General features: G+C 55.7%; 2 protein-coding genes across 4 annotated transcripts; one reads left to right on the plus strand and one right to left on the minus strand.

Moving 5' to 3' along the window:
• The first annotated feature begins 2,243 nt into the window (after nucleotides 1-2,243).
• Nucleotides 2,244-4,128, plus strand: NDUFAF3 (NADH:ubiquinone oxidoreductase complex assembly factor 3). The gene is made up of 5 exons (XM_082487833.1): nucleotides 2,244-2,314; nucleotides 2,610-2,802; nucleotides 2,907-2,973; nucleotides 3,330-3,430; nucleotides 3,619-4,128. Exons 1-5 carry the CDS (start codon nucleotides 2,259-2,261, stop codon nucleotides 3,712-3,714), a joined length of 513 nt encoding a protein of 170 aa, XP_082343959.1. The 5' UTR covers nucleotides 2,244-2,258; the 3' UTR covers nucleotides 3,715-4,128.
• Nucleotides 4,129-5,587: 1,459 nt separating this feature from the next.
• On the minus strand, nucleotides 5,588-17,791 carry IMPDH2 (inosine monophosphate dehydrogenase 2; the record flags this gene model as incomplete). 3 transcript variants are annotated; one of them, XM_082487666.1, is made up of 15 exons in its annotated part: nucleotides 17,615-17,787; nucleotides 17,454-17,502; nucleotides 17,257-17,358; nucleotides 16,809-16,883; nucleotides 16,146-16,352; nucleotides 13,876-13,963; nucleotides 13,049-13,248; nucleotides 11,853-11,943; nucleotides 11,006-11,101; nucleotides 9,555-9,626; nucleotides 7,213-7,356; nucleotides 6,850-6,994; nucleotides 6,621-6,764; nucleotides 6,172-6,255; nucleotides 5,588-5,850 (listed from the first exon to the last, which is right to left on the minus strand). In XM_082487666.1, the coding sequence occupies exons 1-15, from the start codon at nucleotides 17,710-17,712 to the stop codon at nucleotides 5,829-5,831; spliced, it is 1,617 nt and encodes a 538-aa protein (XP_082343792.1). In that variant the 5' UTR covers nucleotides 17,713-17,787. The 3 variants fall into 3 exon arrangements, with proteins under 3 accessions (XP_082343792.1, XP_082343793.1, XP_082343794.1); XM_082487667.1 differs by lacking the exon at nucleotides 9,555-9,626; XM_082487668.1 differs by lacking the exons at nucleotides 5,588-5,850; nucleotides 9,555-9,626 and having other exon boundaries at nucleotides 6,168-6,255; nucleotides 17,615-17,791.
• Nucleotides 17,792-22,297: the final 4,506 nt, after the last annotated feature.

Here is a 22,297-nt window from a genome sequence, read left to right on the forward strand (position 1 = left end):
GTGCTGAAAAAGCTTTGAACAGACACAACATCCCCGATGGCTCCGGCTGCCTGCTCAGCAGGAGTGATCATGTCATTCCAAAGCCATGTCTCTCTCTGGGGGACAGATCCTGCCCAGGCACTACTCGCTCCTGCTGGTACCAGGGAATCTGGGGGGGGGGGGGCATGGAGAGCCTGGCACAGGCCAGCAGTGGCAGGAAGCTCGTGCAGCATCTCATGACCCATGCTGCCCCGGTGCAGGTAGCCACATCCACTCTGCAGCCAGCAGCCGGGGCTGCCGCTCAGCACACTCACCCTGGCAGTTAGTCCCCAGGAAGCCAGCTGCTAGTTTTAGCTGTTGGTGGCACGAGACCGCCAGAGAGCCCCCAGCCCCAGAGCAGGAGGACTGAGCTGCAAGGCTGGGTACCCGTGACGCCCATTCCCACACACCCCTTCTGCCAGCATATCCCCCACACACTGCCCCAGCCCCACAGAAGGGTGGAAGGGGCAAGCAGCTCTTGCCCTGTGCCTGGCTCAGCATGGGGTGGCAGCGGGCAGCAGGGTGGGGGGCGTGTGGGGTGAGGTGGGGGCGGGAGTGCAGGTAACGAAACCCCAGGGCAGCTGGGTGCAGCAAGGACAGCTGCTTTTGGGATTCCATTGCCCGCGCCGGTGCCACAGAGGGACGGGCACGGGGGCCACCACCACGCCACCCCGACCCCAGGGCGACCCATGGGCCAAGGCAGGGGAGAGAGTGACTTACTGCCAGGGACCGGGGCACAGGAGCTGGGCGGGGGCCACAGCCAGGCTGGTTGAGGTCAGGGACCTCCGGGCACAGGAGACCTCCCAGCCGGGGACACCCCAGCACGGGAGAGGCTGGGGTTGTGCCGCGGGCTGGGTGCCAAGGGGAGGGCGGCGTGGCTGAACCAAAAGGAAACGGCTCCGAACAAAGCTCCGGTGGGGCTGGAGCACCTGGTGCCAGCCCAGCAGCCCCCGGCAGGGCCCAGAAACCTGAGCCGTCCCCGTGGGAGGGCACCCGCCCCAGCACCTGTGCCCGGCGGCAGCACAGCATGGCCCCCGCTGCTGCCAGAACCACCAGCCCTCTGCTGCCGGGCACCTGCCATGGGGGGAAGTGAAACCGTGTGGGGAATCCCACTGGCTCCATGTGGTGCACAGGTGGTGCCCGCCAAGGTGGACCCGGGACCCTGCCGTCAACCGAGGGTGCCCGTCTGTGGGGTGCTGGGGATGCCTGATGCCTCCCCACCCCGGCACGGCACGGCACAGTGGTGGGAAAAGTCCCATTGCCGACGCCGGGGAGCCTCCTGGTAACCCCCACAGTGTTGGGGCTCTGGCCGAGGTGGGTGGCACAGGGTGGGGGATGTGTGTCCCCGGACTCAGGGCACCCCCCTGAGCCCCCAGTCCCCCGCCACCTACTGCCACCGGCACCACCAGGTGCGGGGCAGAGGAGAGGGGGACCGGGACCCGGCATCCCGGGAGTTCGGGGCAGAGAAGTCACAGTGGCAGCCCGGGGGGCTCAGCCCGGCTGGCAGCTGCCGCCCCACAGCGGGGACACACCGTGCCGGGGGCACAGGACCAGGGCAGAGCCGTTCCGGGAGGCCGTGCCGAGCCCAGGGCAGCCCCGGGGCACCGGCGGAGGGGACCCCCCGCGCTCCCCCTGCACCCCGGGGCCGGGCGCGGGGACTGGCGGGCGCAGCCGACCACCGGCTCCCGCTCCTTCCCGCCGCCCGGCCCGGCCGCCCATGGGGTAGCGGGGACCCGGGACCGGGAGCCGCCCGCTCCCCTCTCACCTCCGGCTCCGCAGCCTCCGGCGCAGCAGCCCGGGCCGGTCCGCGGCCCTCCCGACGGCGGACATCGGGGCTCCCCGGGCGGGACTCCCGCGCCGCCAGGGCAGCGCAGCCCGCGGTGGTCCTCACCGCCCCCCGCTCCCGCTGCCGCGCTGCCGCGCTGCCGCTTTCGGTTTCGCTCCGCCGCCAGCCGCAGCCCGCCCCGGGCGCACCAGGTCGGGGCGGGCCCGGGCGGAGGATGGTGGTGGGGGCTGTGTGTGTGTGTGTGTGTCCCTCCCCGCCGCCCCCCGGCAGGAGCGGGGAGCCCCCGGTCGGCCCCGCTCCCGCCCCCGGTGCCGCTGTCCCAGACCGGTTGGGCTGGGGCTGCCCGCGGTGCCGGCGGCGGCCACCAGGGGGCGCGCGCGCGGCGGGGCGGGGCGGGGTGGGCGCGAGCGGGGCGGGGCCGCTCTGCGCTTCCGGCGGCGGCGGCGGGGCAGACATGGCGGTGGCGGCGCTGCGGCTGCTGGGCCCGGCGGCACGGCGGGCGGCGGGCGGGTACGGGCACCGGCACCAGCACTGGCACCGGGGCAGTGGCTGTCACCCCGGGGCTGAGCGGGGGAGAGCCCTGTGGGGCGGTGGCCGTGGGGCTGACGGGGTATCGCTGTGGGGTTCCCGTGGGAGTCTCTGTGGGGTGGCCGTGGGCATTTCTGGGGGGCGGCTGTACGCTGCCCGTGGGGGTCTCTGTGGGGCCGCTATGGGCATCCCTGTGGGGTGGCCGTGGGGCTCGCTGTGGGGCAGCTGTGGGGTGGCAGTGGCCCCCACGCGTCCGAGCCTCTCCCTATCCCTGCAGGGTGCCATGCCGGGCTCACCGCCTGACGCCAGCGGACGACGAGCTCTACCAGCGGACGAAGCTGATGGTGCTGGAGCCGGAGTCCCCCAACACTGTCTTCATCGAAGGCTACACCACCCGCGGCTTCACCATCAGCGGTGACCTGGTAGTGGGGCCCTGCGCCATCCTGCCCCGTGCCATCCTCCAGTGGAACGTGAGTGCTCGGTGGCGGGGCAGGGGCTGCTCGGCCCTCACCAGCGCTGTGGGTGAGCGCCCTGGGGTGGTCTGTCCCACTTAGTGCCCTCTGTGTTCCCGCAGGTTGGCTCCTACAGGGACATCTCGCATGAGAGTCTGTCACTATTCCGGCTGCTGGAGCCCCAAATAGGTACGTAGAGTGGCCAGGGCCCTGCCTGCACTGCCACAGCCTGCCTGAGCTGCCACCTGAGCTCTGCCAGGCTGCCAGGGCCCAGCTGCCCCTTGGGGCCAGCACAGCTCTGCCCCAGCCCACTCCACACCACCCTGATGGCATTTTGGGGGAAGGAGCTGCTCTCTGGCATCCTTCTGCTCTGCAGCAGCAGCTGGAGGGACGCAGCAGGGAAGGAGGGGTGCAGCAGGGCAGGCTCCCCCCTCGTTTGGGCTGCAGTGGGAGAGCTGTTGGTCCCTGCAGGGAGGGCAGGTCTGGGCCGAGGCAGCCGAGCGTGGCCCTGCTCACCCTTACCTGCGGTCGTGTTCTGGTTGCAGAGATCCTGGTGCTGGGCACAGGAGACAGGGTGGAGCAGCTCCACCCCACCGTACTGAAGCAGATGCGGAAGTGCGGGATTGCTGTGGAGGTGCAGGACACGGTGAGGAGGGGTGTGCACAGGCAGCGCCCCAGTGCAGGTGGAGTGGTGGCACTGGGAGCCCCCCCCTTATGCCCCAAGGCTGTGTCTGCCCGGGGACCAGCTAGAAGGAGGGGATCTTGCACCCCATGTGGAAGGGCTGTATCTGCTGGAGGACTGGGGCTTCACTCCCTCCCTTTTCTATTTCACAGCCAAATGCGTGTGCAACCTTCAACTTCCTAACAAGTGAAAAGCGCTTGGCAGCTGCTGGGCTTATCCCTCCGCGGGGCACCTACACGGGGGTGTAGGTGCTGCCTGCCGTGGCTGTGGGCTGAGCAGCTCTTCCCTTGCCTGCCAGAAGCCCCCAAGTGTCACCACTCCAGGTGGAGAAATGCTTCGGACTTAATGGAGACCAGCTGTGGCTGGGTGGTGGCTCTGCACACAGGAGGGTGTTGTGAAATGTGGGGGCTTGGCTCTGCCCCAAAGTCCCTGGCTTCTCAGCCTCCTTGCCCAGTCCAGTCTGGGGGCTGCGGGGCATGGCATGAGGCATAAGCAATTGCTGGCAGCACCATACCCACACCCATGCCATTCTGCCAAGGTGGTGCCCTGTGCCTTGGCAGTAAGAAGCCATCACCCCGAGGCAGGGCAGAGGCGGATGAGGTGAGCTGCACGCCCCTGCTCATGTTTGGAGCTCCACAAGGGAAATATATGTAAATTAGAAGTACAAAGCAATTGCGTGGTGGTTAATGCATGGCAAAGCGAGGCTGTAACACCGATGGGGTGTCTGCTCACAGCCCCTGCGGTGCTGGTCAGGCCAGGGGGGTGGGGGGCAGCTGGGCAGTCTGCGTGGTGCCAGGGGTGCCACCTACCAGCAGATCCCTGGGCACAGCTGGCACCGGCGACTGGTGCATCACAGCTGTCACTGGCCTGCCCTCAGCTGTCCTGCAGGGTTTTGTACCCCCCCAGCATCTGTCCCCCTTGTCATGCCTTGAGCTGCACCCCATTTCCCTGCAGGCTCAGAGCTCAAGCAGGGGACATGGAGAGGGTCACTGTCCTGTCCCCCCCACCTTGCACTGGCTCATGGTCATGCAGACCACCCCAGGCACTGGGGTAGGGGGTGGGGGTACCTAACTGCAGCTTCATGCCACAAACCCTGCTACCTCTGTGGGCCTAAGGTGGGGATATGTGGCTGCAGTCCCCAGCCCTGAGCAGGGCCATGGTCTAGCATTGCTTAATGAGCCAGCTGTGTTAATGTTAAACACCGACACAGTTATATTGTAATTCAAGGCTCTGTTTTTAGCATGTGTAAATCTGACAGTGCCATGCTGCAGAGTGATTTTTTTTTTCCAGTCACCATTAGAGACACAAAACACTGATAGTACATGCACTCTTCGGCAGGAGTGATGTTTGCATGTATTGGGGGGGGGGGGGGGGGGAGGATGATACACAAATACACATGTAAAATACCTTTGGCACCTGGTGTTGCAAGCAGAGGTAACCTGGCCATGCAGGGGAGGTTTGCACTAGTCAAGAGCACAGAAACGCAAACCCCGGTGCCTCTATAAGCCTGTGAGCTCTTAGCTGTGCCTTTCCAAGTTCAGTGCCCACACACTGTCCGGCAAACAGTACATGATACCCACACGTGATGTGTAGCACCCGCACCCCCCAGGCCAAGGGGGTGCAGCTGCTGGGGCGATGGGATGAGCACCTGGGGGTTGGGGGGGGTGGGGCAGCGTGGGATCTTTAGGAGAAGAAACAAAGGGAATGAGAAAGGCAGATTGGTGAGGGCGAAGCACAGGAAGATACAGTCCACAGGCCCGGTGTGCATAAGCAGCTACAGCGCGTTTCCAGGGGCTTGTGGGTGGGTTGGTTTGCACATACACACACGAAGCACCTACATGATTATCATTACCCCAGCTGGAATGGGCACAGCCTGACTGCTGCTGCTGGGTTAGGCAGATCGCAGCAGTAGCTAATGGCCCTGTAAAATCCATTTGTAGCCACTTGTTTTCTGCTCTCAGGAAGTTTTTTTTGAACACCCCACACTGCATTATCCGCTTAGTCCTGTCAATGAGCTGTCCCCTCCCCCTTCCCCCTCACATGCCATGTCCCGCAGAAAGCAAAGGAAGAGCCAGGGAAAAACAAGGGCAGTACAGAAGGAAGAGGGCCTCCAGGCTGACACCAAATGCACATCTTTTCCTCTTTTATTGTAAAACACGGCCAACGTGTTGAAGGCTCCAGGCGCAAGCCCAGGATCACTTCTAGGCAGTAGGTGGACCCTCTTGGGTAGTGATGAAGCAGCCAAGGGCCACAGGGAACTCCAGGCAGCCCACAGAGTAATGGCACTTCTGCAGCGAGAACAGCTCCCACACAGGGTTGTGCAGGGCTGAGTGGCAAGATGACAGACACTGACAGACCTCCTTCAGAAGAGGCGCTTCTCATACCTGTGAGGGGAGCAGCAAACCGGAGAGCCCTTTTACTGACCCACCTCACCCAGGGCAAGGACCAAAGGCGCAGTCAGGAACGGTTCCTGGTCTGGCAGCCCATGGTGGGGAAAAGCCCTGGCACGCTGGAAGCGAGCAGTTTGTCTGCTCGCATCCCACTGCAAGAGGAGCGCTGGCCCAGCTCAGCCCAGCTGCACAGCAGCAGGTGAAGGCGGCAGCATGCCAAGCCAGCAGCATGGCAACTGAGGCACAGGACGGCAGTACTTATCTCCCCCTCAACACCCACCCTAGGGAGACTCGGGTCCTGCTGGCAGCACTTACGAGTGGAGGCCATGCACCCCTCCTTCCACCTGGGCAGATGTTGTCCTCTTCTCAAACTTCAGCTCTCCCGAATACATCATGGCTCTGAGGGGGAAGGACACACATCACAAGCGAGCCAGGGTCCAGGGAAGACAGCGCTCCAGCAGCTGGAGCAGCTGGGATGAGGGACACTGGTTCCAGAACAGTCTTTGCTGTGCTCCTAAGAGCCAGGCAGAGTAAGGTAACCCCAACATTTCAAGCCCTGCCAGCTGAATATGTCACTAGAGACCACACTCCTGCATCCCTGGAGCTGGCAAATCTACAACACAGTGCCCACTGGAGACGAGGGAAGAGGGCAACAGCGAGGTCAGACCATTCAAAACACACCACAGCATGGGTACGGCTTGCCCAGAGACCCCAAATGGCAGCACTGTGGTCTAACCAGAGCACAAGCAAGGGGAAGAACTCACCGGACTTGGGTCAGGCTCTTGGCACCAATATCCTGGCAGGAATGCTGGATCCCAGCAATCAGGTACGGAATGAACTTGTGGATAGAGCCCTTGTCCTGCACTGCACCAGAGACCCCCTGGGCCACTTTAATTTTGTCTGTTTCACTGCATGGGAGCACAAATCAAAGAAGTCTGTGAAGCAGAGAAGCCCCAAAAGCTTGATGTGCTGCCCCAAAGCACCATCTCTTACCTGAAATACCGGTTCTGGCTGCCTAAGTTCTTGTCCATGGCATCTAGTGAGCCCATGCCGCGGTATTTCTTCAGTCTAATTCCATCCGAGAAGAAGTATTCACCTGGGGCCTCCGTGGTGGCAGCCAGGAGAGAGCCCATCATCACTGGCACAAAAAATCATCAAGAGCAGCACATCAGCAGCAGGAAGGTTGTGGCCGCAAAAACCCTTCAGGTCCCTGGGCACAGCACTGTGCTGGACCCCCCATGACCCCTGCCACCTGCAGGTATACACCCTCATGCCTAGAATCAAATGCCACACAGAAACCCTTCCTAGGAGACTCCCTACAATGTGCACAACCCAGCCGGATGATGCGCCACTCACCTGTGGAGGCCCCGAGCGCGAGGGCCTTTGCAATGTGCCCAACTGTCTGGATCCCTCCATCTGCAATCACGGGGACACCGAATCTCCTGGCGTATTCAGACACCTTGTACACCGCCGTGGCCTGGGGGCGGCCGCATGCCAGCACTGCAGGCAGGGAGAGAGCAGAGAAAGGGTCAGCCCCCACGCAGCAGCACATTCCCTCCCCAGCAGGCCCTTTAGGCTTCCAGCACACACATGCTCCAGCACTCGGGAACACACAAATCCCTGGATGCTCCTTCCCTAGGCCAAGTTGTAAGAGAAGCGGATGCCCAGGAGATGCCTGCTGGGACATCCTCACGGCCCTCAACTCCAAAAAGCTGTGGGTGACTTGGGACTGGCATTTTTGACCAAATGCCTGTGATCAGGCGAGACTTGTTGCTCATCCTGGTGCACTGCAGATGTGTGGGGAGCTTGGGAAGGAAGTGGAGCAGACTCCAAAAGACCGTCTCCAGAGCATCCCTGGCCAGTAGTCATGTCCCACCACTTGCTCCCTCCTGGCAGTGCCAGACTCCTTCTCCGTATACCCAGCAGCTGTATAATGTGCTTCTTGCATGGAAAGGCAGCTGGCTGGGAGAGAGCTGGTATGTATATATATGTATAAAAATATTTTTATATATATATATCTGCACACACACACACACAAACACACATGCAGCAGTGGAAAAGGAAACGGGCAGGATGATTTGATGGCTTAGGGGAAATAATTTAGGTTCCTGCCCTGCAACTTAGCAAGGATTCTGTCAAGTTTAGCTGCCCCATGGGAAGGGAGTTACTAGCCTGAGATTTACCTGCTCTTCCCAGTCGCTAGCAGTTAGAGGCTTCCCGTTGTGCGAGGGGTAAACCAGCATAGGGCACGTCTTGTAACACATTTGTCAGCCACAGGCATGCAAGTACACTGAGATAAGCTTCTCTCAGGGAGACTTCCCTTCCCCACAATTAACTGGAAGCCTTTTCTCCAGTCATGGTTAGTCCGATACACCGGGTAAGATTACGGCCATGCAGGATTAGTACTTCAGAGCGTGAACTCCAGGTGTGGTTTAGCCTGCCTGGCGGCAGCAATGGCAGCACACATCCCTGGCAGAGGTTTGCTGAGGCCGGCAGTCGGCAGTTGCTCCGCTCCCAGTGGTCAGGAGCAGCTGCTGAGAGAGGGAAGCCAGACTCCAGGCTGAGAAAGAACTGATTTTAGTTGACCAAAACTCGGCATTAAGCTAGGGCTCAGCCAGCCAGGGAGAGTCTGCCAGCTATAACACAAATGCTGTTAGTCTTAAAGAGATGGTCTCACTCGATACTACATTGCTAAAGGCCACATTACGGCTGCAAACGCTGCAAGGAAGAGCTCTGTGGAGAGAATCACCTGATTTTCAGGGGTCTAGAGCCCAGTGTCTACAGGATTGAGCCATAGACAGTGCAGGGCCAGGAGAAACCCCACAACAGCGACCATGGAGACCAGCCCTTTAAGGAACAGCTTGGCTCAGGGCCCCTGGGAGCATCACACCAGTCCGACTGTCCCAGTGCCCAGCGCCACAGCTTCAGAGCACAGGCTTCCAAAGCAGGGTTCAGAGCACACACACGCCGAGTGGTCTGGGTGAGGGTTTGTCTGCAAAGGGTGGCCCTACGAGATCAGCTGCTAGAGAAAACCTTCCGGGATCTTCAACAGAAACCTCTTTCCCTTTGAGGTGCATCAAAACCCAAGGCTTGCCTCAGGTGGCTGCTTGATCCGGCAGCATCAGAAAAGCACAGAGCAGACAAAGCTGCAACCTGTGCTGGACAAGGGAAAAACCCTTTCTCTCCTCAGGAGGATTAGGCATCAGTGCAGAAAGATGTGGTTCTGGTACGCAGCTGCCAAGGCAGCCGTACACAGTGAAGTCCCTCTGTAACCCCAGGGGAGCTAGCTCCAAGTGAAGCTTAGCCCGTGCACAACTTCTCCACAACGGGGGCCAGATTTAGAGCAGGATGGAGGACTGCTCAGGGATCACCTCCCAACACTGGATCAGTGGGGACATGCCCAGCTAGACATCCAGAAGATGCAGCCAGAAGCTCAGTCAGGCTTCTGAACTGGATTTTGGAGTGGAGGGTGGGCAAGCCTGAGTGCCCTCAGCTTTGACAATTCAGACCCTGCTTTAGGAATTCAGAAAGGCTTCTCAGCTTCCATTTCAGATTCAAAACCAGTATCCAAAGCCACAAAACCCCAAGTGCATCTACAGCTAAATTATTCTCAAACAAGCAGTAGGGCCATGTGCAGCCAAATCAGAGTCCTGCTTCAAGACACATAATTAGGGTTGGGAATAGGGCAAGTGACTTACTATAGGTGCCCGTGACAGTAGAAGGGCATTTGGGGCTGTGGGACTTTAGGTCTGGAGGGATCTTTGGAGCAGCTAAACAAAAACAAACACACACATTTTAGAGACAGAAGAACAGCAGCAGAACAAAGGACCCCAGCAGTGACCTGCTACTAGGCAGAGCATATGGTGTGGGACAGAGCTGACCCTGCAAACCCTTCCTAGCCCAAGCCAAGTCAGAGGCCAGATCCAAACCAGCCAGGCCCAGCTGTGCACAGCACATGTCACTCTACCCCAGCAGCCATCCAGAGAGGTGACCCCCTAACCCAAACAGCCAGTGTTCTAGCCCCAAGAGGGCCAAAAACCCGGGGAGCTGCAGTTAAAAGTTTCGCAACCATGTCTCCTGTGAAGCGCCATATTCTACCTCTGCTCTGTTCCTTCCCCAAAACCAGTACCCAACCCTACCTCCCGCAGCAGCTGGGAGAGGCATCCTCTGGAGATGTTCACCACGCTGCAGAACAGAGCGTGCCTCAGCAGGTCCTCTGCCTTGGAGCCAGAGTAGGACACGTGTGTCCTGGTTCTGCTCTGGCTATGGAAACATCAGGCCAAGGACACCACAAGCTCCCTAGAAAGGTCACCCAAGAGAGACTGCCCTGATTGGGAAACCCCCCCCCAGCCAGTGCTCCCATGGCAGGCAAAGCAGGAACACAGCCTAGGTCCAGGGCTGCTCAAAGACTCCACGCTGGAATCAGCAGAGCTAATGCAGGACCTTCAGCTATCAGCTACCCTCTTGCTGCCTCCCATGGCAAGGGCCAAGGAGCAGAGAGGGGCTGTGTTTGTGTGCTGCAGCACCTTGCACCACCACTCTGCACCTCACCTGCCAGGTTCAGAACATGAGGACTGAGCCTGTCCTCAAGACAGCCTTTCTCCAGGCCTTGAGGACACCCCTCTCCATCTTTTATCTAAGGGCGACACAGCCTCTGCCCCACACAAGCTCCAGCTAACTGCAGAGACGACGGCCAGAAATCCCATTTTGGCCTCAAAATCACAGAAAAGCATTGAACCCTACAGACCAATTCTTAAGCATCACGCACACCGCTGCCAGAGGGAAGGGGAGCGCAGACAGCCCGGTGCACTTCACCCGTCAGCACTGGGGATCCTGTAAGCCCCTCTCCTTGCAGAGCTGCCCACCAGCCCCATCCCACACTGAGCCAGCAGCTCCTCTCAGGCAAAGCCACGCGTGTCACACCTGCTCTACTCAGTCTCAGTCAGTACTGGGGAATGCCTTTGCTGCTGCTGCCACCCCAAAGGTTTAAGATTGAGAATGTCCTGGACGAAGGGGGTGAGAGACAGCTTGCTGTTAGACACTGCCCTTCTAACGGGAGAAGTCCATCCCAGCTATGCTGCTTTTCAGCAGGGAATCTCTATTGAACAGATATCTTCAGCCTATTTAGGAGACGGCTGATCTCTCTCACCTTCCTGTGTGATGCAGATGGAGCCACTGCCCATCCCGACTCTCAGGGCATCGACTCCTGCGTCAATGAGGTTCTTGGCCTGAGCAGCAGTCACAACTGTGGGGAGCAGAAACTGGTTTGAAGAGAGACAAGCAGATTTGCATGCAACACTGCTCTGCCCTGGTGCTTCCCCCATGGCTGCAAACATCCCCTACCCACGGCACCAGCCGTACACCTGTGTCAGAGCCCAGCCTGGCTGTCCACTGCCACCAGACCTATCTGCAAAAGCAGCAGTTAGTTCCTGTCCCCGCTGTCCCCAGTGCATGAGATGACACTGGTCCTTTAGGCTACTCTGCAACACGCTTACATCCAAAGGCTGAGGTAGCAGAGGTCACCACATGGTGCCAAGCACTCTTTGGGCCACACCAGGCAGCGGGGGCAGAGCACAGGCTAAGAGCAGCCCCAGTAACACACCAGCCAGGTAAAAACAAGGACTGCTGAACTCTGCTGTCAAGAGGCAGAGAAAATTTACATTAAATTTCCACATTAAGCAGTATCCATTATTATTATTATTATCCAAAATTTTGAACTGGTGTGTAAAAGAAGCTGATGTGTAATAGGCTACAGAGGACTGTAGCGCGCTGTGCTGCAGAACAAAGGTTTCAAAATATTTGCAGCTGTGGCAGCAGCAGGGTACTGCCTTCTGTCTGCAGAGTGGTCTTGCTCTGTTCCACAAGCCAGAGGAAACCATCTCAAGTTCACAGACATCTATCAAAGAGGATCATTTCATCCACATCCCTGCAGTTCCTTTTATGTCTAAGCAGCAAACATACTTTAAAGACAAGAACAGTCTTCAACACATGCCTACCATTTCCTCCAATAACTTGTAGGTTGGGATATTTCTCCTTAATGTATTTTATCATATTAATCTGGAAGATGGAATTCCCCTGAGAGGAATCCTGCAACAGAAAGAAAACAATTTCAACCGGAATTCCTGCAAAAGATTACAAATACAGCTCTGGAAGAGCCTCCAATCTTCACTCTGCTAACTGGGGTCTCTGCTAAGCTGGCTAAGTGGGCAAAATGACACCCCAAATTGAGCACAGAACCAGAGGAGAAGCTGCTGCCAAGACAGTAATGTACCTTCCCTGTGCAAGGCAGTTTATCGTAAAGACTTCAGTAATATCCTTCACACTTAAATCCTGCAGCTTCAGCAGTAGGCAACAAACAGCACATCTGGCTGAGGGTAAGAACCGTCTGGCTCTACCACCAGGACACCATCAGCCTTGCCTCAAACTACAGGTGAAACAGTGAATGTTCCTTGTGAAACCCAGCAGGGCTGGGGGGGGGAAGGGGGGGAGCATCTCTCCCTGCCACGCAGCAGAGCAGCTGAAATACCAGATGTTGACCACCGAGCACTCAGGCCCTGCCAAGCTCTGTGACCTGGCCAACTTGCAGTGTCTGTTAAACATTTCCAGCCACAATGCTGTTCAGTCATGCCCTCAGAGCATGGTGGGCTCGCAAGCTAACAAATCGATGAGAAATCAATGTGCAAATACAGGCAGTGACTGCTGTGCCCAAAAGCTTACAGGCCAGAAGGGGACATGAGCAGAGCAGCTCTGGGCTGACCACTCCTGAACATTCGACAGTTAAGAGAATAACACAGTAACAAACACTGAACAGTTGAAGGGAAATTGAAAGAAGCCAAATATTCAAAACTAGTTAGGAACATCAGACAGGATGTCAGCAGACTACAAGAAGCATTTGTAAAAGACTCTGTATTAACTGACCGTGTTTCTCTTCTCAGCCATCAGGGCTTTGATGCACTCTACATACTCACTCAAGGTCAACTAAGTTCCCAGGCAAGAGGAATCCCTCTTATTTGAGGACTCCAACCTGAATGAGACTGAAAGGTCAACAAATTGCCATATTCTAACACAAAAGGGCCTCTAATGAAGACGGTAAGTGCCATGCTGCTGCCCCAATGCCAGAAGGATTTATTCAAACCAGATCCTCAGCCCACCCAAACCCCCCAGGCCAATGTGGTGCCTGTGGGTGGCTCACCAGCACTACCGCATCCACACCAGCCTGCACCAGGAGGTCCAGCCGGTACTTGTCATCTTCATGGGTCCCGATAGCAGCACCACAGAGTAGCTGCTTCTTAGAATCCTTAGAAGCCAGAGGGTAGTCCCTATTCTTCTTGAGATCGGTGCGGGCAATTATAGCCACCAGCTCATCATCTTCATTAACAATTGGCAGCTTGCCTTGAAACAAACAGAAAGAACATCACTGCAGATTTCTGCAGGAGACAGACATTAGGCCGGAGCAGTGCGGCAGACCACCAGCATCAGGCAGCCCGCAACTGGTACAAGGTGGAGACTCAAAGGTGCGTTACCAAATATTGCTTGGCCACAGACACCAGCAGCCCTGGCTCAAGAAACAGAGCAAGGAGTTTGCAAGACTGGAAAAGGACTCAGTATCCTCACACTGATGATAAAAAAGTGCCCATTTTTTAATAATTAGACCCATGACACAGTGTTAAAAATCAAACTACCATACCCTGACAGAGCTGAACTGAGTGCCAAAATGTGAAGGCCGGGATAGAAAACTGAAGACGTGTGGCTGAACAGCCAGGCAGCAATTCAGTTCCTGGGCTGCCAAGAATCCCTCAACTTCAAACGGATTTGAGATGAACGCATGTGAACTCTGTACCCTGGCAGAGGGCTGCGGGCACTCTCTCCTCACTGTCCTCTTCTCGTGCTGGAATGCTGCCCTTCCGTGTTCCACCCACGCACACACGTGTGCCCACATTCCCCCTGCAGCATGCCCACTACTGCTCCCAACCCAGCACTTCCACAGCTCTCCCTCATGTCACAGACGTTCACGGGTACCTTTTTTACTCCTTTGCAGAATTTCATTCGCTTCTTTCAACATTACGCCAGCCGGGGCCACAACAAGATCCTCCCGCTTTGTCATAATCTAGTGGGAGGGAGAAGATAAAAAGTCACAAGAACTCCTTCGCACTGATCTGAAAATACCGAACCCCTCTGCCCACGTGAAATGCTCTGCAGCGGCCGTGTGGGAGTGCTCTACAGACAAAGGAACCCACAGCACAGCAACACGCCTCCAGAAACACACAGGAACAGCCTCCAATGTGCTGTCCCCATGCGAGCAGAGGCCATCAGCCCCCAAGCCCATTGGTGTAGTGAAAACAGGAGATGGCAGAGGGCCTCAGCAAGCCGAGGGAGAGCTCCTAGAAGCAAGGGATGACTCTCAGATGACCCTTGTTTGGGATGTCACCCAACCAGCCCTCCCTTTTAATAGAGCGCAAGCAAATAAGGCCTGGAGACACCTCCAGAGTCCCATGCTGTTCTGGCAGAAACGCTACCCCCAAGCTCATTTGCAGGCAGTGATCCCCAGCACACAGGCTCTGGAAGGGCTCTGCCCAGAATAACCCACCGCTGCTGCTGGCAAGGTCAACGGGGCAAAGGAGTCACTTCAATCCAAACAAACACACTCACCCATGCTCACTCTGACAAACAAGCACCAAAACACTGTGGAAAGGCAAGGGGCAATGGACACAAGCTGGAATACGGGAACATCTGACATGGTATACAGAAAAAAGCTTTCACCATGACAGGTCAAACACTGGAAGAGCAGCCCAGAGAGGCAACAAAATCTCCATCCTTGGAGACACAGACACAGCTCCATGCAACCTGCTCCAGCTGAATGTGCCTCAAGCAGAAGGCTAGACAAGAGACCTCGAGGTCCCTCCCCAGACACAGCATTCCGCGATTACAAACTTCATGTGGGATGTTTTCATAAAAGGTTACCCAAGAAGGCCAGGCAAAGCTAAAAGGGAACACTCTCTAACCCTCAAGGAAGGTAGATTAGTTGCACAAAACCAAGAAAAGAGGGAACGTTTTAGTTATTTATATGAGAAGAACAGACATTTTGTATCAGGAAAGAGGTTCACCCCACCTGCATCCACCCAAAATCCTGTCTGTGACAGAACCCACATCTCAGGAAAAGCCTGAGGAATCGCAGGCGTATCCCGACACACTCCCTAAGCCTGTGGGATCCATGAGCTTCCCGAGCTACAGGAGACCCGTGTGTTTAACCGGATGGTAACAAACAGCTCAGCAAGATGACTGCTGGATGGCGAGTGGGGAGAGATCTAGAGGACCATCCATCTCCTTGATGCCTGGTGACAGAGGCAAGCACCAAACGCTAACAGCAGCAAGCTTCCAACTTTGCAGCGCTGAATGATCCATGCAAAGCATGACAGGAGATTCTTATCTGGCTCTTCTGAATGAGCTACCATCACTTCTAAGGGCCATGTGCACTTCTATAACCTACTCCCAGTTTAGGGTTCTTGTTACAGGTATTTATAGGCGATTTCAAACCAAACAGGGATGAGCATGTGATACCAGGTTTGGTCATCAAGAGCTAAAAATAGGCATGAGTCAAGAGCAGAGCCTGGCCGAGAGGCACCGGTGGTGTAACCTGACAGCGCTGCAGATCTACAGTTACACAGCTCATGTAACAGGAATGCCAGAACTAACAGGAATCAACATCGGCATCGCAGAGAACATTCTTCTGTACGAGGAGAGTTTGACAGTGTAGCATTATAAAGGCTAAACTGCCAGTCTCCAAGTTCAGGGGGTTATTTCAAAGAGCAAGTAGCCTTGACAAGGCACAGAGGGAAAGGCAGCCCAGAAAAGGAAGACTGGCACTTGGAGGGCTTGCTGAGCACAGCACAGCTGCTACAGCCCTGGCCAGCACCAGCACACCATGTGGCACCCCATCAGCAGCAAGGAACGCCAGGAATTAATGCCTGAACCAGGGGAGAGCACCAGCTGTAGAGAGAATGGCTTCCACAAGACTGAAACATAACCCTGCAGGAGGAGTCACGCGAACATTAACTGCACTGCCACTCTCCTGTATCAGCACTGCAGGAGTCGCAGAGAGAGTGTAAGTGAACGAGACACTCTCTCCTGGAAATACAGTTAAAGATGGACGCACAGAACTAACATGGAGCTGCTCCCTCCTGCTGGTGTAGCATCCTCACAGCCACGCACTCACCCTTCTCCTCAACACAAGCCACACTGCTTCCTAATGCAACGCTCGCATCCATCGTCTGCTCACAAGCCATTCTCACCTCGCCAAGAGGCAAGTCATGCTCTGACTCTTTCAGGAAATCAATATCTCGAGATGAAATGATCCCGACCAGCTTGCCCCCCATCTTCCCATTGTCCGTGATGGGAATCCCACAGAATCCATGACGAGCTTTTGCTTCAAACACATCTCGCACTCGGTCGTTGGGGCTCAGCACCACAGGGTCTGTGATGAATCCTTGCTCGTATTTCTGAAAAGAAGCAGATTCAGCAGCCAGGCTAAGCAGCACCGCCAGCGCGAGCAGAAGCTGGACACATGCCTGGTGGTTACTGCAGCCGCTCACAAAGGTCTGCAACCACCCAACCTGGCCACATGCTCACCAATAGGATGACTCCTAAACCAGCACCAAGGCTCACCCAAGGAGCGTTAGATTCCCAAGAGTTCCCAGGCTAACCTCCTTCCTGAAATTGTGGGGAATACTCCCACAGCAGGAGGCCTGGCAGTTCTCAAACCCCAGGCTGCGTGTGGGACAACACCTAACACACAGCAAGAGGTTTGTGCAGGCAACCACGGCAGCGCTGCTCTTTGGAAACATCGAGATCCAGCACACATTGATGGTCTCCTCTTACAGTGAGCCAAACCCCACCACCCACCTCCACAAAGCTCCCTGGGAGCGCAATTCATCACTGCGTTTCCAGCCACTCACCTTCACCTTCCGCACTTCATTGGCCTGGAACTCCGGGGTGCAGTTGTGGTGGATGAACCCAATTCCCCCCGTCAGCTGGTAACACAAAGGCAGCTGTAAGTTACTGCAACCTCCGCCCCCCCCCCCCCCCCCCCCGCCCCGGGCCCTTCACGGGGCGGATCCGGCCACTGGGCACGGAGAGCCGGACCACCCAGGCCACCCCCGGGGAGGAGCGAGCTACCTGCCCGCAGGCTCGGCTCCCCCGCCCGCCGCCTCAGGGGATGCCGAGGATAAGCGTGAGGCACGGCTTGCCCCCGCGGGGGGGTGTCTGGAGCATTAAGGAGACCCCGGAGCGGACAGGCCTGTACCTCGCACGGCATTTCCACCCCGCCACGCCGGTAACGGTGGCGGAGGGGACCCGCCCGGTGAGGGCGGCAGGCCATGCCCGCCCCGCGGGGGCCGCACTCACCGCCATGGCGATGGCCATGCCGGCCTCGGTGACCGTGTCCATGGGGGAGGAGACCAGCGGCGTTTTCAGGGTGATCCTCTTGGTCAGCGCCGAGGTCAGGTCCTGGCGGGGAGGTAGGCGGCGGGCGGGGGGTCAGCGGCGGCACCGGCATCGGCCCCCGGCCCGCCCTGGTCCCGGTCCCGGCCCCGGCCACTCACCACCTGGTCCGCCGTGAAGTCAATGTACCCCGGGAGGATGAGGAAGTCGCTGGCGGGTAACGAGGGGAGAGGCGTCAGCCACCGTACCGGCCCGGTCCCGGTCCCGGTCCCGCACCCCGACTCCGGTCTCGGTCCCGCACCACGACCTCGGCCCTACTCACTTGTAGGTAAGCCCATCGCCGCAACTGAAGAGCTGCTGCGCCGTCAGCCCGTCGTCAGGCACGTAGCCGGTGCCGCCGCTGATGAGGTAGTCCGCCATGGCGCCGGCCCGCCGCCGCCGCCGCCGCGTGCCCGCCGCCCCGCGCGCCCCCGAGCGCACGCGCTTCCCCCACGGCAGCCGCGAGGGCTCAGGCGGCCCCCGCCCAGTGAGAGCGCGGCCCAGAGCGGCCGCCGGAAGGGGCCGGGCGCCGACAGCGCCCCCTGCCGCTCGGGAAGGTCTCAGGCCTTCAGGCCCGCCCAGAAAATCACCGAAAAAAAGAGCAGAAAGCGAATGAGCGGCCGTGGGGCCCGGCGGGTTGGGTCTTGGGTTCCGCACGGCATTGTTCCAGCAGCTTCAGAAGAAAGAGGAGAGCTTGCTTGTCGGGTCTGTTGTGGGTGGAGAGCAGGAACAGCCGCGGAATCCACAGTGACGTCGTGAGCGAGGAGCGGCCTGCGGGAAGGATGGCAGCCAAGGGGCAGGAGCGAGGGAAATGGCCGGCGAGGGGAGGGAGGGAAGGCACAGAGGAGAGAGGGAGTCACGCTCAGGCAGGCGATGCCTCACACAAGCCCACTTCCCCAAGGGCACCAGGCCGGGCCCTGCACACCATCTTCACACCAGGGCCACGAGGAGGATGGCCGCACCACGCTGTACACCGGGGTCTCTGCCTATGACCTCCTGCCCGGGCAGCTGGAGGAGTGATTCCAGAGAAGAGCAGCACCAGGGAGGACCGAGCCTGCAGGGGAGGAGCAGACACACACGTCTGCCTTGCAGGAGAGGGGCAGGACCCGACCATCCGCTGTTTGCAGGATGAGAGCTTCCTCTCCTGCAGATCCATTTGGGCATCAGGAAAAGTTCCAGAGCTCCTGTACCTCCAGCAGTAGACTAAATCCTTGTCCAAAGATCAGCAAATAGCTTTAAGAAAACATTAAGCATTACTCATGTTAACCAGCTGTAGGACATGGGAGATGAGAACAGGTATGTCTTCAGGTGTCTTGAAATAACTCAGAAGCAGATGTCCCTTGTATGCTGTGAGGTTTGTTGATCAGGTTCAGTCATGTAGTTTGGATGAACATATTTTGGTCTTTGTAGGGTTCTCCGAAAGACAGCACAGGATTTAGAGGGTTAAGGTAGGCTTTGGTAGATGCTAATGTTGACTTCTACGCAGGGGAGTAAAGAACCCAAACGAGTGAACCATACTATGGACAGAAGCAGGACTCTCGGGTGGCTTGTTTGGTCTCAACAGCAGTAATCTGCACGGAATAGAGGCTGCAGCTTCTAAAAGTTACAGCTGTTTCCCACCAGGTTGTGGTTTTGTTTCCAGTAGGAAAGGAAGGCGCACGCCTCAGCATAGAAATGTTTACTTTGCTGTGAGGAAGGGGGTGTGCGGTTTCCAGGGGCCCTCACGTAACCAAGAAAAGGCAGCCTGTGCATAGTTAAGAGCCAGCAACAAGGATCCAGAACGCCACTTAAAACTTCAAGCCAAGAGATAGGTAGCGATCCCATTACTACTACTGTGAATGGCAACATCAACGCCATCTTCCTACAGTCACATGTTAACATCGCTTGTCGTTATGCTGCGCTCTGAACTTCATAGGGTTTCAATTCTTGTTCCCTGACAGTCTGCTATAAAAGATTGCATTTCACCCTGGTTTTACTTCTTTGCATAATTCTTGGGTTGATTCTCAGCTAAGTTGATTTCACCTATCCAGAAACCGATTTCCCATTGTTTGCAGTTTGCCTGGGCTATGGAGCTGTAAGAAAAGCACTGTCCTTTGAGGTAAATAAAGCATCTAGGCTCACACCACCCAAAGCAGTAACCAATAAAGACACTGAGATACTTATCACAGAGGCAGGGTCCAGAAATGCAGCCTTCCACAGGAAAATGCTGCCGCCAAGGACACATACTCTCAAGTCAGCGTTACCTGTCACAGGATCAGCAGAACAGGAGGCATCGTGCCAGACCAAGATCAGTTTAGCAGGTCTCTCTACCCTTTATTTTAAATAAGGGCAGTGCTAACAAAGGTTTGCTAAGCCTATCTGGGAGGCACACACTGATCTCAGCCGTTACGCTAGAGCACAGGCACAGCAGTAAACAGGCAAGCTGGCTTCTGTTTTAATAGAAACACCAGACAAAGTTTAATGGTTCTCAAACAGACTACAACAAAGGCTGCAGGGAAAAACATTTTATTTCCAAGCAGATTACAAAGAGCAGAGAATATAAGAGTAAAATTAAATTAAAAAAATAGTTGAGTGCATCTCTTTAAAATGATTTGTAGTGTGAGTTACTCACGGGGCAAAGCTACTGGAGAGTTCTGAAGGTCACTTTGCAGGATGCCAATCACATGTGCTGTTTAGACCAGGGTCAACACGGGAGGGACAGACAAGACGTATTTTGCATATAGGCTGCACACTCATTATCAAGCGAGGCTCTGGGCTGCAACTGGACCCTGCCTTTCTGAGACATGCCCTCCACCTCGTCCTCTCCTGCAGTTCCCTCTTGAGTTCTAGACATGGTTTATTGCTGCTATAAGTGGGTTCAATCTGCCTCCCCATTCTGATGAGCTCTAACAAGAACAGAGCAGCAGGCAAACGTGGTTGCCATGCACAAGGTTATACAGGGAAAGTGACTGCAGTGCTGACAGCTGAGCTTCAGCCACGCAACAAAGGGAACCGACAAGTAGGGGACAAAGCAACTGCTTCGGAGATTTTGGGGCAGCATTTCAGTGAGACTTGTGGAAGAAGATTTGAGATGCTCCTTAAGGTATGAAGATGCTCAAGCTGAGAAGGACTCTTTCCTATGCATTGGCACCAGTGAAACAGAACAGGCTGAAACATCAGGATAAGATACGTTCCCTGTAGTATTTGACAGGAGCAGCTCCAGCAAGATGGGGAGAAGAGCCCTGTATAGGGTGGAAGACAGTTTATATCCCACTTGAACAGTGATTTAAAAGTCCAGACGCTAATTGCAAGTAAGTCACTATTAAACTTGAATGAGAATGCAGTTCGGTTGGACTGTGCAGAGTCAATCAGACCAGCAAGAGGATGAGCAACTACAGTATCAGCAAGTCCTCCACCCTACGTATGCCCAGAGGGCTCTTTTCTACCACTTTTAGATTTGTTCTTATCACAGCATAGGAGGCCTGAAGATGGCCTTATCCATTCTACCTACACCAAGGCAGACAGTAGCCCTGATGCAGTTGAGAACAAGACTGTCTTAATTTCTGCCCCAGGAGCAACAGTGCAGAAGAGGATTCTTATTTAGGGATCAGATTAAGTCTTTTTAAATCAGTCCAAGGCAGAACAGTTCAGGAACTACTTCAGACCTTGTCTCCCATCTAAAATACAGATCTCTAGGGGTGAAGCAGCCAACAGATGAGATAAGTTACTTAGACTCTTCCCTTTACTCACCACTAGACAGGAGCAAAGAACCACTCTTTAGTCCGCTCTCCACTGCTTCAGCCATTACCACTTAGAGGAAATGCTTGAACTCTTGAAAGTAAATGAAAATCTAATGGTGCCATGGACAAGTACGTAAGAGGCTACAAGTTTCCTTAGGAAAGCAATGATATTAGTGTCAAGAGATAGGACAACACAAGTCTCGTATCAGAACGTGAGGTACTTCACAGTAGTCAGTCATGCTCTGCTTTCTATGGTTCCTTTCATACCACAGAGACAAGATGGGCATAGTTTGAAACCAACAACACAGGGTCTCTAGCTTGACTTCTCAGCTTTATTTATTTAGAGATCGATGCATTTTCAGCCTGTCTCATACAAGGCATAGGGCATGGAGAGTTCTTGTTTAATATATACACGCATTCAAGAGCTAGCAGTTTGGCACTCTCGGAGCCAAGGGGCAATGCCCTTTAAGCAGCAGTCAAGCTGGTTATAGGAAAGTGTTAAAAAGCTATTTTACATGTTTGACTGGGAACATTTCCCAGAACTTGGATAGCAACCCTAAGCCACAGCAGTCTTCTGTGCTACTCTGTGCACGTCTCCCTATGAGCCCCTAAAGGGAGCAGATAGTGTTCTTCGCTATCAAAGAACATAGTATTTATATACTAGAAATACTGTACCTTTTAAACTAGCTCCAGAGAGCCAGACTAGAAGCCAGGTCCAGGAAAATAATCCTTAAGTCACAGTATATCGATTGTCTCTAAAAATAGGGAATGAAGTTAACACAGTGGACATTCTGATGAGACAGTACAGAACAGTACAGCAGTCCACTTCCGCATCAGCAAATCCCTCTCCTATGTACATCCAAACAATGAGAAAATAATGGAAACACTTCAGTCTCTCATAACAAAACCAATCATCAGGAGATCTCCACAGCTCACCATGTGCCAAGTTCCTTTGCTCTTAAGATCAAGGAGAACTCTTCCCCTACAAAGATTTTTAGATCATCCTGCAGTTAAGGGTAGTAAGGAAAGTGCACAATCTAGAGTTTTAAGGTAACACGGAATTCTGTTTCCCCAGAAAGCTCAGCTGAAGTATCTGTTCACCCCTAACCTGGAACTGCCACAATGTTCTGTCAAGTTATTCTAGCTTCTGGTAATTTTTAGAGTAAGAGGTGACTCCCAAGACCACCTAATGAAGCCACTTGTACACTGGGTATCTAAGAGATGACTAGATGACTTCAATATCCACT

Source organism: Vanellus vanellus (assembly GCF_965231255.1).
Source record: "Vanellus vanellus genome assembly, chromosome: 9".
In the NCBI taxonomy this organism is placed as follows: Eukaryota; Metazoa; Chordata; class Aves; order Charadriiformes; family Charadriidae; genus Vanellus; species Vanellus vanellus.